This window comes from Vipera berus (genome assembly GCF_964194415.1).
Source record: "Vipera berus genome assembly, chromosome: 1".
NCBI lineage: Eukaryota > Metazoa > Chordata > Lepidosauria > Squamata > Viperidae > Vipera > Vipera berus.
The window spans coordinates 71,583,434-71,599,329 of NC_138202.1; the positions used below are offsets into that span (position 1 = coordinate 71,583,434).

General features: G+C 40.4%; 1 protein-coding gene across 1 annotated transcript in view; it reads right to left on the reverse strand.

Annotated features, from left to right (window-relative positions):
- PCNX1 (pecanex 1) overlaps positions 1-15,896 on the reverse strand; it is a 117,136-nt gene that overhangs the window by 99,284 nt on the left and 1,956 nt on the right. Inside the window, exon 2 of the mRNA XM_081315689.1 lies at positions 3,851-4,059. Coding sequence (XP_081171815.1) covers positions 3,851-4,059 — 209 coding nt within the window. The remainder of the gene's footprint in view (positions 1-3,850; positions 4,060-15,896) is intronic.

Genomic DNA, 15,896 nt, shown 5'->3' on the forward strand with positions numbered 1-15,896 from the left:
CTTGGGGAACTCGACTAGAGCCAATTTTTGCGATACTACTGGCCTTGTGGAGCACTGATTTGAAGAAAGATGGATTAAAGAGTCCTATGAAGGGAGGAGGATCAGGAGACAGGTCCTCATCCTCCGACAAACCTTGTTCCATCTGTTCATACTCTCCTGTGAGCGAGAGTCTGCTCCTGGAAGATCTAAAAGGGGAGATCGACCCCTGGGAGCCAGCAACTTCTGCCTAGAAGAGGAAGGAAGGGGCCTCTGATATTACTGACCCGGTTCCGGTTCCATGGTGAATTGTGGAAGCTATGCCCTGGATCAGGACCTGCAATTGCTCTTGCGACAACAAGACATGAGGTTCTGAGGGTCAAGGCCCAGTTGCTGTACGTGTGAATGTCGCCTCTGGTCCGAAGTGTGTGATCTTCGTTGTCGGGGGGAGCTGGAGGTCAGGCGTCTTGCCACGAGGAATCATTTCCACCTGTGCTGCCCTGGGAATTGGAGAGTATACAGGGCCCCTGGGGCAGCTGAAGTAGAAGGAGCATGCTATGGTCCAAAGACCAAGGCCTCCATGGGAGCAGGAGATGTCAGTCCAGATGCAGCCACACCTGTCGTCTTTGCACCCTGGAGAATTGTTTCTCTAAGGCCTGGTGCCTCCTGCTGGCCTTCCTCTCAGCCGCCTTAGAGGATTTCTTGGCAGAAATAGCCTTGGCCTTAAGTTTACTGGACACCTCCTGTTTAGACGAATTATACTTCATTTTCTTGGGAGTGCTGGGGGGTTCTTGTGAAGTCTGAGATGCCAAGTTGTCTGCCATTGCAATCAGATATATATCAGTGGTATGCTAAGAGGGATCTCAAAATAGATATATCTCAGTGGTGTACTAAGAGGAATCTCAATAGTAAGGAGCAGAGTACTGATAGTGGCAGAGCCACTCAGTGTAAGAAACAGTATACTTGAGGATCAATTGTGGCTGCAGAACCAATTAATGGTACTGCTCTCACACATGCAATGCTCCTGATGGCAGCAGGGCCAAATAACTCGCTTAGTGATGGCAAGACCAACTCAATGGTGACAGCCAACTCACATGTGTTTCACTTAGTGACGTTGCACTTAGTGATGGCCAGACCAAGTCAATGGTAATAGCCAATGCATGTGTAGTTCACTTAGAGACAGCAAGACCAACTCAATGGCAACAGCCAACGCACATGTTTCACTTAGTGATGTGGTTCACTTAGTGATGGCAAGACCAATTCAATGGTAATGTTCAGTCACATGTAGTATGGTACATTCAGTCACATGTAGTTTGCTTAGTGATGGTAAGACTAATTCAATGGTAATAGCCAGGTCACATGTGTCTCACTTGGCGGCGGCCAGATCAATGCAATGGTCAGGGAATATTTTGAGGCCTTGTGTGTGCTCCCCAAAATGGCGGCTTGTCTTGCTTATGTCTGCTTGCAGGCCTATTCCACCTAAAGGCCTGACAAATTAGTGAATAAGGAACAGTGAGATTGAATCAGGCACCTATGCAGTATTAGCCCCAAGTGCAGGGCAATGAGCCTGCAGTGTTGCATGCAGCTGTGATGAAAAATTAGGTTCAACTGTTGGTTGCTTCGTGGCCTCCAAAAGACCTGCTGCTCCAAATTAATGAGATCTAGGATCTTGTTCTGATTTGCAGCCGGAATGAAAGGCCCGTTGCTGCCTTCCACTGCTGCCTGATAACCCTAAGTCCAGCGATCAAGGCAGGGAATTCTGTCCCTAAAACAATTACTGCCTTCCGTGCAGCACGAACATGCGGCGCCCAAAATGGTGACTGCTATCTGTGGAACCGAAGCAGCTGTTCCAGCTGACGCCCGGAAAAAAGAAAAACCAAGCTAAAATTGCTTGAAACCTGCAAAACAACCAGCTCTCACACGCTGCCAAACACTACACAGCAATTTAAATGGCCAGAAGAAAAGGGAGCGAGTAAGGGGAATGAACGAGCCTCCACGTGGCGCTTTGCCGGCACCTGCTCAGCCGGCCTGCTGAAGCTTCAAATCCCCCTTATCCAGGCGATCCAACGCTGCGCTATTAAGCTCAGCAGCCGGAAGAACCACAATAGATGGGAGAAGAGAGGAAAATAAAAAGGAAAAATACGACTTGATCGTTGTCTCTGCCTAAAGACTGAGCCAAGCTTTACACATCTCATACGGGCAAAGACCAAGTCAAGACTGGGTATCCTAGCCCAAGGGAAGAGGCATGGCAAAGGGTTGATTGACTTAGTCTCTGGGCAGGAAGACAAGGATTAACCCATCTATTGTGGATTCTCCATCGGTCATGCTGGAGAATCTTGGGTTTTCAAGTGTTACTCTTTAGACTCTGGGCTATATAATAGATCCAAGGTGAACATATTCTTATGAAGACCACAAATGTAAGCATAATGCAACCCACAATAACAATGATTTTAGCTCAATAAGCAAGGATGATTCTGCGTATCATTTTCTACTACTTTCAACAGTTGGAATAGGACATCTATAATTGAATAGATACTGAACAAGAACTTTGAAGAACACAAGCCAGAATAGTAAGTTTAAAGGCTAATCCAATCTTCTATAACTCAGTAGTTTATAAGATGCACAATAAAAACACAAACTTCATTAAAAGTCCAGGAAAAATCAGTGATTATTTGGGGGGGGGGACCCACAAAGGACCCATCACCCACTTTAAACCAGGACCTGGGGACAGAGACACTTTTTAAGAGCTTATTGAAATGCAAGATAATTCTTCTGTTCTATTTTCAGTTTGTACAAATTGGAATTTGTTTATTCATATTAATTTATAGCCACACTATTGCCAAAGTGATTCTAGGTAGCAAACAAAATATAAAATTCATCATATAAATAAACCAACTAAATACATAAATAAGAAATAGCAGCCAAGAATAAAACACTGAAATAAAAATAATGAACCAAGTCTCACTAAGTACCAATCCTCACACTTAAGCCAACAAATCTTTTTAATTACCAAAAGCTAATACAGGCTATAGAACAAAGATGTAAGATGTGCAAAATGAGGAATGCTCACATTTGCCTGTGTGGCTACATTCTTCAACAATTGTAGTTTACTGATGCTCTTCAGGGGCAGCCCTATATAGAATACATTGCGTAAGTCCTTATGTGAGCTGACCAAGCACGAGTGATCATGCTTTGTGTTCTGGAGGCTAACTAAAAGCAAGGAACAACTGCTATAAGCACTGAATAATGAAAAGAGAAATAAGGATGTCAGTTTTTCCCTTACCCAACTTGAATCATGGGAATAAGAAAAGTTATTACGGGGGCCACAATGTCCTACAGCAGGAAATGAAAATGAGGATGAAACTTTTAATACAAATTTGTTCCAAGGGAAAGTCTGAATCTCTGTTTAGGCTGAACCTGGACCAATCTGCTTATCTTTTGTACAGAATGGCTTCAAAATAAAGACAGCAGATAGATAATCTGCAGCTATGAGTACACAGTGGCAGGTAGGCCACAACATGACAAAACAAGTCTTGTTGCCTTACAAGAAGGAATGAATCATTAATTAGGTCCAATAGTTAAGGCATCAGACTAGAAATCAGGAGATTGTGAATTCTAGTCCCACCTTAGGCCTGAAAGCCAGCTAGGTGACTTTGGGCCAGTCACTTTTTCTTAACCCAACTCCCTCACTGGACTGTTGTGAGGAAAATAGGAGGAGGAAGGAACATTAGTTATTTTATCCGTCTTGAGTTATTTATAAAAATAATAAAGGCAGAATAAAAAAATAAAAACTTTTTAAAAAATCATCTCAGAATATAAATATTTACCAGAATATAAATAGTGACCAAAACCGGTCACACTGAAGATATCTTACCTGGGTCCGTTACTGTCCCTTCTCTTGGTAGAAGAGTTATTCTGCTCTGCTTTTGCACTCCTGTCCGTATGCTCACTGGCATTTCTCTCCACAATCTCACCTTCATCAAGTGCTCTGTGAAGACGGTAGTTTATCATCTTCAGAACAATGAAGAGAGCTGCTATCACTGGGCAGTAAATTGCTGCTATCAACATGGAAGAAGGAAGAGCCTTTTGAAAAAGAAAAAAAAAGAATTGGATACAAGGAGGAAACCAGGGAAATTATTTTCAAACATTTAGTTATATACACTTTGAATCTGATTAATAGTATTCACAACTTGTCATGAACAATATATTCAGGCTGGTTATGGAACTGATCATAAATGAGGTGACCCTATGTCCCAATCCTAAATCAACGTATTTGTTATTACTGAATAGAAACAGAGCACAATGCCATCAAATCTTATTTAAATAGAGAACTATTAAGTAAGGCCAACATATTCATGACTAACCTCAAACAGGACATTCTCAAAAGTGGAAGACTGATTTAAAATGTAATTGAAAGAGAAAATTGAGAAAGTAAAAGCTTTTCAATATGCTTTAAGATGCTGAAAACCACAATTCAGCTACAGCATATGCAGCAAGGAAGTAAAAGAACCGCAAAGTCCAAATCACCAGCTAGCTATTAAGAAGTAACAAAGCCGTTTTTATGGTAGATGTCTTCCAAACTGATGTTCAACACACCTGCAGGGCATAACCTCCACCATACTCATATACATGCTTCAGTCTGCACTAATTTTGGCTGGTGGGATCCAGGAGAAGAGCCTTTTCTTCCACAGCCCCCACCAAGGAGGTGAGATCTGTCCCCTGTCTTTTAGCCTCAAACTAGGAAAAGCCTCAAAAAGTGGCTATGTCAGTTGGCTTGGAGTCCTGAAATAGAAGCTGCTGGCTGGAGGTGGTTGGTACAGTAATAGAGAAGGCATCACCACCTCTCCACTCCAAACTCAGGTGTTTTTTTTTTACTTTATATTATATTACATTTATATTAATCTGTTTTATATTTATAATTGTCTTTTATTTGGATATTTTATCATACTAAAAGCTGCTCAGTCGCCTGAAACCGTGAGATGGGCAGCAAATAAATTTAATAAAATAACAATTGCTACAGCTGAGTATGTGCCATCTGTCCTGCCCAAAATACTATACTCTCTGGGCTCCCACCCATTCCTGAGTGAAAACAGGACATTTTACCTTCAGTTATTAGTATGTGAATGAATATGCTAAATATGTGAATAATCAAATGTCATGAGTCTACTACCTGAGAGGCGGGTTCATGTGGTCAATCAGAATAATCTACCTGACTTAAAGGCAAATAGAGGGTAGAGAGCTTTATGTACAAATAAAAGCACAGGTTATAAAATTCTAATGAACTCTCCAGCTGGAAAAATCTTGAGCACAATTTTGGCCTTCTACATTTCTTTGACCAAAAGAATGGTACAGTATTTAATTTTTGTCCTATCAGCCAATCACAGGATACAGACAAGTTTGTTTTGATAATGGCTGTTAAAGAGCCCTGACTGGTTCCAATGTGTATTAGCTTTGAAGAGTAGAAATGGTGGTAAATTAAATCACTGAGTACTTTAAGCTCTAACTTAAAAATAGTACCTATTTGGCAAGGAAGCCAAATTAGATATTAGTGAACTGCTGAATTATCTATATTTGCACTCTTCATCTAGTATCAATTAATAATGAAAACGTTATTTAAAAGTATTTTGAAAAATGATTCTATTTTACAAGTATATGTTTTATATTATATATCATCTCCAGCACTATTCTACTCAAACATCAATTACTGTTCTGAATTTGTTAGCTTTTTCCTCACCCATAAATCGATGGGTTTTTTATTTTTTACATGTCAGAATTATTATATAGCAATTTAGATAAAATGTCTTCTGTTGCAGACTTAATTATCTGCATAGGTAAGTAAATGGGCAAGGGAAAAAAAGGGAATATCACTACCTTTGCTTTAAAAACTAGTAAAAAACCCTTATTGATGCTTCTATTTATATTTCTTCTGCACATGTTGTGGGAATCAGAACTCTGAAAAACAAGCGTAATTCTGACAATTCTATTAAATACTTCTTATTGTTTTGAATTGTTTCTAGAATTAAGAGAGCACACTTTTTATTAAGATTTACAGTGAAGGCCACCTTTTTATTTCACAAAGGTGAAATAAAAGTTTGGAGTAAAAATTAGTATTTTAATATTTGCAATTAAACATTTAACTCATTTGTCATGTTATTAATTCAATGTATTCTAGAATTCACGGTATCATAACAGTTTTTGGGAAAAGTGACACATTATAATTTCTTTTTGAAGAAATTGTGCCTTGTCAAACTGGCTCAAGCTTACTTGCTCACCCTGAAGCACCATGGTAATGAAAAAACACTAGGTAAAGGTAAAGGTTCCCCCGCACATGCGTGCTAGTCGTTTCCGACTCTAGGGGCCGGTGCTCATCTCCGTTTCAAAGCCGAAGAGCCAGCGTTTGTCCGAGGACGTCTCCGTGGTCATGTGGCCGGCATGACTAGACGCCAAAGGCGCACGGAACGCTGTTACCTTCCCACCGTAGTGGTCCCTATTTTTCTACTTGCATTTTTACGTGCTTTCGAACTGCTAGGTGGGCAGAAGCTGGGACGAGTAACAGGCGCTCACTCTGTTACGCGGCACTCGGGATTCGACCCGCCAAACTGGCTTGTCAAACTGGCTCAAGCTTACTTGCTCACCCTGAAGCACCATGGTAATGAAAAAACACTACAGTACCCAATTGCCTCAATTCCCCAGAGATCTACTTACTTAATGCTGCAACTCCTTCAGTTATATTAACGAACACATCTTAGAATGTTCATAAACATAACTGATGGTGCAGAAATAACGAATATTCTTTCAGCAGAATTTATTTTTTTAAAAATAATAGCAGCAATAATACAAGTACCCTAGAATCAGAAAAAATTATTTAAGCCACTTCAGATGTATGCTTTATGACAAGTCCTTAAAGAATGCTTGTGGACTATGCACTAAAGTGGAAGAGCCATTAACTTGAAAAGGGAAAGGTAAGTCTTTATGTATCCTCTAGTGAGAAACTGTTATGAATTATTAGCAAACAATGATTAAGAATACTGTGAAATTCAACATATATACAAGAAAAAATTGATACAGAGAGGCTAAACAGAGAGATTTTTGACAAACTTTACAATAGGAAAGAGAGGCAACAAAATATTCAAACAAAGTAATGGCGGCCTACTATTGACATTTTTGGAGGGAATAGTCTTTGGAAAAATGAAACTCATTTACAATAAATACCCCTTCTTGATAAAGATCAAGAAGTCTTTAAGAAGAAGCCACTCTAAAATAAGGAAAAACACAGAAGAACAAGTGTAAAAGACTGATCAGGCAGAAGAAAAAAAATTGAGGGGCAAATAATATGAAATTGTCCAAGCATATAATCAGTGATTGAGTAAGATTATTACTAGATTTGTTGAATTCTTACCCAAAGAAACTTAAGAATGGAAGACTGCAATTTCAAAATGACAGAAAGAGAAAATTTGATAAAAATACACACCATAACCCAATATTTGTGAATGAGGCACAGTTCCATCTATATCTAACAGTAATGCCAAAAGAAAATTGTGTGAGGTAGTTGACTAATTACAAGTTCATTAATCAATAGTCAGATGATATATTCCAATTCAAAAGTAACACTGAGCTTGCATTTTGACAAGAATAACTTAAAATATCCTATCTTCAATAATACTGAAAACCTTTTTAAAGTAGTGCTCCAAGAAACTAATAGGAACTTGTACAGTTTGAGAATAATTTTGTTCCAAGAAACCAGGTACAATGTCATCACAGTTTGAATTATTAACACATGTAAAATAATTTTATGGAGAATGAACCAGCATTAACTCTAAAGAGGGATCTAGCTAAGAATATAAACTATTAGGAAGATTAGGCTAATTCAAAATCATCACAATTTGGTTTAGAAAATAATACCGTATATACTTGAGTATAAGCCGACTCGAGTATAAGCCGAGACCCCCAATTTCACCCCCAAAAACTGGAAAAAGTTGTTGACTCGAGTATAAGCCGATCCGCGCTCTGCAAGCCTCTGCCGCCAGCAGAGGCTCGATCCGCCATTTTGCAAGCCTGAATACACAGGAATACCCTGTGTGGCCGCGGCTCTCGGGGAAGCCCTGGCTGTCCGCTTCCTCGCTCCACGCTGCCATTCGGGGCCCGCGCGTTCCCCGGGCAAATCGCGGCACCCAGCAGGCGAGGAAACATGCCCGCTCCAGTCGCCCCCCCTTCCCTCAGGAGACGCGAAGCAAGTGACCGCCCGGAGCTTACCGAGGACTTGCTTCGGTGCTTCCAGGATCGCGCGCACCTCTCCCAAGCCGCCGCCGTCCGGAGACCTGCCGAAGTTTGGGGAGGTTTGGGGAGGTGCGCGCGCACCTCCCCAAACCTCCCCAAACGTCGGCAGGTCTCCGGACCTCCGTGCCCTGCCTGCCTGCTTCTTTCCGCTGCGGAAAGAAGCAGACCTCCGCGCCCTGCCTGCGGAGGTCTGCTTCTTTCCGCAGCGGAAAGAAGCAGGCAGGCAGGGCGCGGAGGTCTGCTTCTTTCCGCAGCGGAAAGAAGCAGGCAGGCAGGGCGCGGAGGTCTGCTTCTTTCCGCAGCGGAAAGAAGCAGGCAGGCAGGGCGCGGAGGTCTGCTTCTTTCCCCAGCGGAAAGAAGCAGGCAGGCAGGGCGCGGAGGTCTGCTTCTTTCCGCAGCGGAAAGAAGCAGGCAGGCAGGGCGCGGAGGTCTGCTTCTTTCCGCAGCGGAAAGAAGCAGGCAAGCAGGGTGCGGAGGTCTGCTTCTTTCCGCAGCGGAAAGAAGCAGGCAGGCAGGGCGCGGAGGTCTGCTTCTTTCCGCAGCGGAAAGAAGCAGGCAAGCAGGGCGCGGAGGTCTGCTTCTTTCCGCAGCGGAAAGAAGCAGGCAAGCAGGGCGCGGAGGTCTGCTTCTTTCCGCAGCGGAAAGAAGCAGGCAGGCAGGGCGCGGAGGTCTGCTTCTTTCCGCAGCGGAAAGAAGCAGGCAGGCAGGGCGCGGAGGTCTGCTTCTTTCCGCAGCGGAAAGAAGCAGGCAGGCAGGGCGCGGAGGTCTGCTTCTTTCCGCAGCGGAAAGAAGCAGGCAGGCAGGGCGCGGAGGTCTGCTTCTTTCCGCAGCGGAAAGAAGCAGGCAAGCAGGGCGCGGAGGTCTGCTTCTTTCCGCAGCGGAAAGAGGCAGGCAGGGCACGGAGGTCTGCTTCTTTCCGCAGCGGAAAGAAGCAGGCAAGCAGGGCGCGGAGGTCTGCTTCTTTCCGCAGCGGAAAGAAGCAGGCAAGCAGGGCGCGGAGGTCTGCTTCTTTCCGCAGCGGAAAGAAGCAGGCAGGCAGGGCACGGAGGTCCGGAGACCTGCCGAGGTTTGGGGAGGTGCGCGCGCACCTCCCCAAACCTCCCCAAACTTCGGCAGGTCTGCGGACGGCGGTGGCTTGGGAGAGGTGCGCGCGATCCCGGAAGCACCAAAGCCTCGGCCGCGCACAAGTCCTCGGTAAGTTTTTTTGTTGACTGGAGTATAAGCCGAAGTGGAATTTTTCAGCCCAAAAAGTGGGCTGAAAAATTCGGCTTATACTCAAGTATATACGGTATATTTTTACCTCAGTGGAATTTCTGGACAATGCAGGAAGCCACCATAATTCAAAATTTAATCCAATTAAGCTACCCAAAATCAAAATATAAAACTACATCAACCAGATTTAATTTTAAATCTCTAAAATCTTTTTTAATGCTCATGCAATAAGTACTTTAACTAGTTATTGTAAAGAAGCCAAAGTTTGTACCAATGCTGTATAAGGACAAAACAAGCTTAAGACGCTGGCATTGAAAATGCTAGCTGTTTCCACATGTTCAATGATTTTTTTTTCCACATAATGAACAGAGAATTCTTCCATTCTCTCAAATTATGGACAAATGAATTTAGAAGAATAGAGTCCTTCAGATATTTACACTGCAAATCAGTCAAGCTTTCAATGAAAGGACTAAAAATGCGAAGTGCAATAATTTGAAAGCAAGTTCCTTCAAAACTGAAACAAGTAATCACAACACTTGCAGCCACAGAATTTGCAGCTTCAGAACTATTTTCACAGGCATATCCCACATGAAATGTTATATTCTAAGCCAAACAGAACATGGAAGACTAATCAGGCAACCTCTAGCCAGGAAAATAGCTGATGAACTATATGAAAACAGCAGATGATATTCTAATTTACTAAAGTCAATTAATCCTCAAGCAAATCCCTCAACTTAAATGTCTACATTGTCAAAACTTTCCTAAATTTAAGTAGACCAATTCCTTCATCAAGAAAAAAAAATGTTACAGATTGCTAAGTAGAAAAAAAGTACAGGAAAAACATATAGTAGCAACAAAGTAATATTGTGCAAAACATTCTGGCATGGACTATTCCAAGTGTCCACAGATCTGATAGCTTAATATAGAGAAAAAAGTTGATTTATGGGCTTATGTGCTCTATAAAGTTTTAAAGGTCAACATCAGCACTTAAAATTACACTCCAAAATAAATGTCCATTTTAAGATCCGTAAAAGAAATTAGTTCCTGTTATTAATCTAAATGTCTTATTGCGTAAAGAGGTTTCCAAGGAGTCTTCAAATATAGCCTCACATTTAATAATGTACTGCACCAGTCTGCAGCAAGATTATCTCTAACTAGAAAGAAGATGCGGATGCTGTGCCACCCAGAGTTGGTGAAAAGCAATTGATGCCAAACATGCCATTTGGACTTTAAGGTGAGGACTGCCCATCACAGCAGTTCCAAAATGTATAACCTAAAATGACCCTAGCTTTATCCAATGAAATCAAAGCGCAATTGTTCCAAAAAAGTCAAGAGAAAATTCACTAGGTAATTGGTGATCATTTTCAATAATCATAACAGAATTTCAGTCAGCCACTGACAGTTGCATTTACCATTCTTTATCAACAGAAGCTCTCTGCTCCTGAGCAAAATTTCCCTAAATAATACACATCTGAATATTTATTTTTCTACGTCCGCCTATCTCAACTGGATGACTCATACATTAGTTATACCATTACTATTGTGTTATGCCTACTTGTACCCAGAAGCAGCTGACGAGGCACTTGTTGCAAACGAAATATTGTTTTAGACTGACCCTCCACCTAACCTAGCAATGTTTATTTTTTCATTGCATGTCAACCTACATTATATGTCAAGCTGCAAAATAAGCTACACTGATAAATATTTCTCTTGGTTAAACTTCTTAGCATTTTATATTTTCCAAGATTTAGACTATGATTTCCTCTCATTTCTTGCCAACTCGCTTCCTGTCTGCATCAGAATGCAAAAGCATATTCAATTTTCCCTATGCATATGTGATATGGTACACAGTTATATCAAGTCAAGAACTTACATGAAACTGACAAGATTTTAATCTTAATTGCACAATAAGGACCGCCATTTCTGAATAAAATTTATGTTCCACCGAAAAGGCAGTTGAAGATAGTATTAACATACTGACTAAAAAGGCAAGATTTAAGCTGCCATTTTATGCATAGAATTCACAGCAAAGCTTCCATCATTACAACAGGAGTATCTGAAAAATTTATCCAGACCCGAACACAATTCTAATGGGGCAATCCATTTTCTTCTTTGTTGTGAGTTTATAATATATCTTCACATACATGTGCAAAATTGTACCTTTTCAAGGCTAAAAATGTTTTCAATGTACTATATTTGAAAGTGGCAGACAAGCAAAACTGTTGATGCAGTAGTGAAAGAAAATCACATCCAAAAAGTCTAAATATATTTTTTTATATTTCTGTTGTAAATATTCCTGGTTGCTAATGTGATTATCTCCTTTGATGCTCACTTATTTTGTGCTACATCAACAGCCAAAAATAGCAAAAAGGGAGGAATGAGCACAGAATGTCTGAGCCTACACCTGGCATCTAAGACAGCCAAATCAAAAATTAATTTAACATTTCTGTTACTATACATCTTTATATAGGAAGGACCTTTTGATTCAGAACAAACATTTGCTGTATAATACAACAGTTGGCAGTGCTAATCTCATTTCAGAGATTTCCAACATAGAAACTATTTTGACACAGAAAAGTTCAAGTCATATGTGATCAGCATTTAAAAGGACTTTGTTTCTCTAATTAAATCTTCTGCTTAATACAAAAACTATAATGCTAGATGTGAGTATATAAGCAATGGTGAAACAATTCCTGGAATACATATTAGCTTCCTCTCAAAAGGAGAAAGAACTACATCAGACAAAATAAACAAACTATATGCTTATCTATTTTGTAATTTAATTAGAAAATTATAAGGTTTCTCTACAAAAGCAAAGAAAATTTGCACTATTTGATAGAGTGAAAGAGTTTTATAACCAAGCTTTGGCCCCAGGTTATAGGTAACATATATTCATCAATCAAAACATATGCCATAATAGATGCCTAATATTTGAACGAAGTACAGCAGTATTTTGATATTCGACTGCTTTGAAACTCATTGAATTTGGTAAACACATTTTGACAGGAAAATTTTGTCCCTATACTCATCATTTTTTTGTTACTCAACACATAAGCTAAATTTGTCAGTGTTGGTTTTCTTGTAACCATTACATTATTTCTTATGGGAAAAAGTTGTTTGGTACTCATCATTTTTGGTACTCAACACACCTCTTGGAACCAATTAACGATGAGTACTGAGGTATCACTGCATTAAATTTAATTCGTAATTTTGAAGTTAATTACTCCTGTGCATAGTTAAAAGCTACATCCTAAAATAGTCTCTTTTCCCAAACTCTAAATAAACATTGCTATTATGTGTAATTGTTCTACTGGTCCAAAGTCAGAAAGCTTGGAATAAATAGTACTTTGAAACCAAAGTACTACCACAAACCAACACTATTTGGTATATAAACCTTATACCAGGGGTCAGCAACCTGAAACAGTGAAAGAGCCACTCGGAACCGGTTCCCTCCCAAAAGGAAAAACTGGGAGCCGCAAAAAAATGTGTGCACATGCGCCTATATGCGTGCATGCGCAGAACAGGGTTTGACTGAAGAGTGGAGCCAAGGCGAGATATGCACCTACCCTGCATATTTGAATTGATTGGTTGAACTTTTTTTTTTTTGGACTGCACATGGCAGAGGACTGGGAGCCGCAGGAGATGGCTGAAAGAGCCGCATGCGGCTCCAGAGCCGCGGGTTGCAGACCTGTGCCTTATACCCATGGCAAAATGTACAATTCATAAAGAGTCAATTGTGATTTGATGTTCACTACAGGATTAAGATTGTTGGCCTTTCCAGTTAATTCAAGCCTATCCAAGAATTATTTCCTTCCCTGAAGATCTATTTATCATCTTTTTGCTTTTGTATTAAGGAGCAGATATTACAAAGAATTATATGTATGACTATCTTAAGACAGAAGCCAAAGTTCTGAAAAGTTATTCAATTTTATTGTCCTTTATGCTTTTCACCTGACAGAACAGAGCTCATAATTCCATATCTTTCATGTAAGCCTCAGTGGTAAAATAATTCTTTGACTTGTGTCTTAAATACAACTTTGATAAGCAAAGATAATTCCCTACAAGTTTGTTACTGATATTTCTATACACATGTACAGCTCTGAGCTTTATACAAAGTTAAAAAAAAATATGAAAAACAACAAAATCACAACAAGCATAATGGTAGCCGAAACTTAACATAATGAAAGCTCAAATACATCTCAGAATGGGTTTTCATATTCCTGCAAAAATTCATCAGGCAAGTAGTCCATATTTTTGGGAGTGAGCTGTACCATGGGAGGGAAGTCAACATTGGGAAGACCTAAGTATAGTGTACTACAAATAGGACTCCCTTGAGGAGAGGAATTTAGCAGAATTTCCTTCCCTAATTTTATGGCTAAATTCAGTTTGAAGCAGATGATCTTGAAGATAACCAGGTTCTGAGCCATATAAGGGTTTAAAATTCATAACTAGCAACCTGAATTTCACCTAAAACTGAGTAGCAACCAATACAGGTAATCCTCAATTTACAACAGTTTGTTTAGTGATCATTCAAAATTACAACGGCCCTGAAAAAACTGAGTTATGACCATTTTCACATGACCATTGCAGCATCCCCATGGTCTCATCATCAAAATTCAGATGCCTGGCAACTGACTCATATTTGTGATAGTTGCAGTGTCCCGGGGTCATAAAATCACATTTTGTGATCTTCTGACAAGCAAAGTTAATGGTGAAGCCAGATTCATGTAACAACTTTGTTACAAGTAACTGCAGTAATTCACTTAACAGCTATGACAAGGAGGTGGTAAAATGAGGCAAAACTCCCTTAACAAATGTCTCATTGAGCAACATAAACTTTGGGCTCAATTGGGGTCGTAAATCAAGGACTACCTGTATAGTTCCTAGAGTAGAGGTGTTATGTGGGCAACTATAGCTGCATCCATTGCTATTCATACTAGTGCATATCAAACCAGTTGTGGGACACTGGTGCTTATGTGTAAAGCCTTCTAATCCAGGGAAAACCACAACGGACACACAAAATATATATGTACAAAGGTTTCCTAGCATGGTTGTTGTTCAAGCTGAACCCAAGTATCCAAGAAAACCAACAGATTACAAAGCTGCTAAGTATGGGGAATCATGACCCCATCCTATACATGAACCATCTCTGGATTCAGAAGGTCCTCATACCCTCAGCCACTCATTATTACTAGATTCTGTGTAAGTCTGTACCTCTCTACCCAGATGCCAATCACCTTCAGATGCTGAGTTTAAAAGTTCATGCCTCATTTATCCTGGATGATATAAGGAACAGTTTGCCTGAATTAAAAAAAAGCAAGTTTGTAAGAAAAGATGCATTTTTCTTTATTTATTTATTCAATTTATATGGCCGCCCATCTCAAACAACTGATTCTGCACAGCAAACAATCATAAAATTAAAACCAAATTACAAATACAATACATACAGCAGCCATGAAAATTATAATCTGAAAATGATAACATAACCAGGAAATGTGAACCTTAAGAAACTCAGGACCCTAGCCCAGCCACATAACTAGATATTCAAGGACTTATGAAAAGTCAATAAGATCAAGACCATCCAAATGTCTTAAGGGACAATATTCCAGAGCATAGGCACTACAGAAAAAAAGGTATTCTCCTAGTCCCTGCCAGCAGATATTCCTTGGGTAACTAGACTCAAAGCATGCCCATTCTACTAAACAAGACTGGACAGGTAAAAACAACTAGGAGAAGATGGTCCCTTATATAGCCTGGTCTCAAGCCATGAAGGACTTTAAACGTGACAATCAACATCTTAAATTGCACCTAGAAACACACTGGCAACCAATGCAGCTTAAGAAGTAGGGGTGTTACATATGCCAAGTATCCGACACCATTTACTATCCACACAACTGCATTCTGTACCAGTTGAAGCTTCTGACTGCTCTTCAAGGGCGGCCCAATGTAGAGCACATTGCAAAAATTATGACCAGAGGTCACAAAGGAACGAGCAATAGTGACCAGTCTCCTGGTCCAGGAATGGTGCAAAAGCCCTCTTAACCACAGGTCTAAGAGGACCCCAGACTGTGTCCTTGGTCTGTGAGGGGCAAGGCAACCTCATTCACTAGAATACCCAAGTACATAAAGCCAACCTCCTCCCATTGCAGAGTGGAGACTCGAGTGGGATTTTAAGAGAACAAGTGCATAAGTGCTCTTTTACACACTGAAAGCAATGTGATCACACTGACTACAGGAAAAAAAAATCAGACAAATGAGATTGTCTATAGAAATTACTTGCTTCCTCCCCCTCCCCACAGAGAGATTGGAGAGGAAGAAATTTCAAGAAAGTACTGTAAGATGTTTGTGTAGTGTGCCCTCATTTTATTCTTCTAGTTGCAACCTCATGCACAATTCTCTCTAGAGTCTTATTTGATGAACAATATAAATCT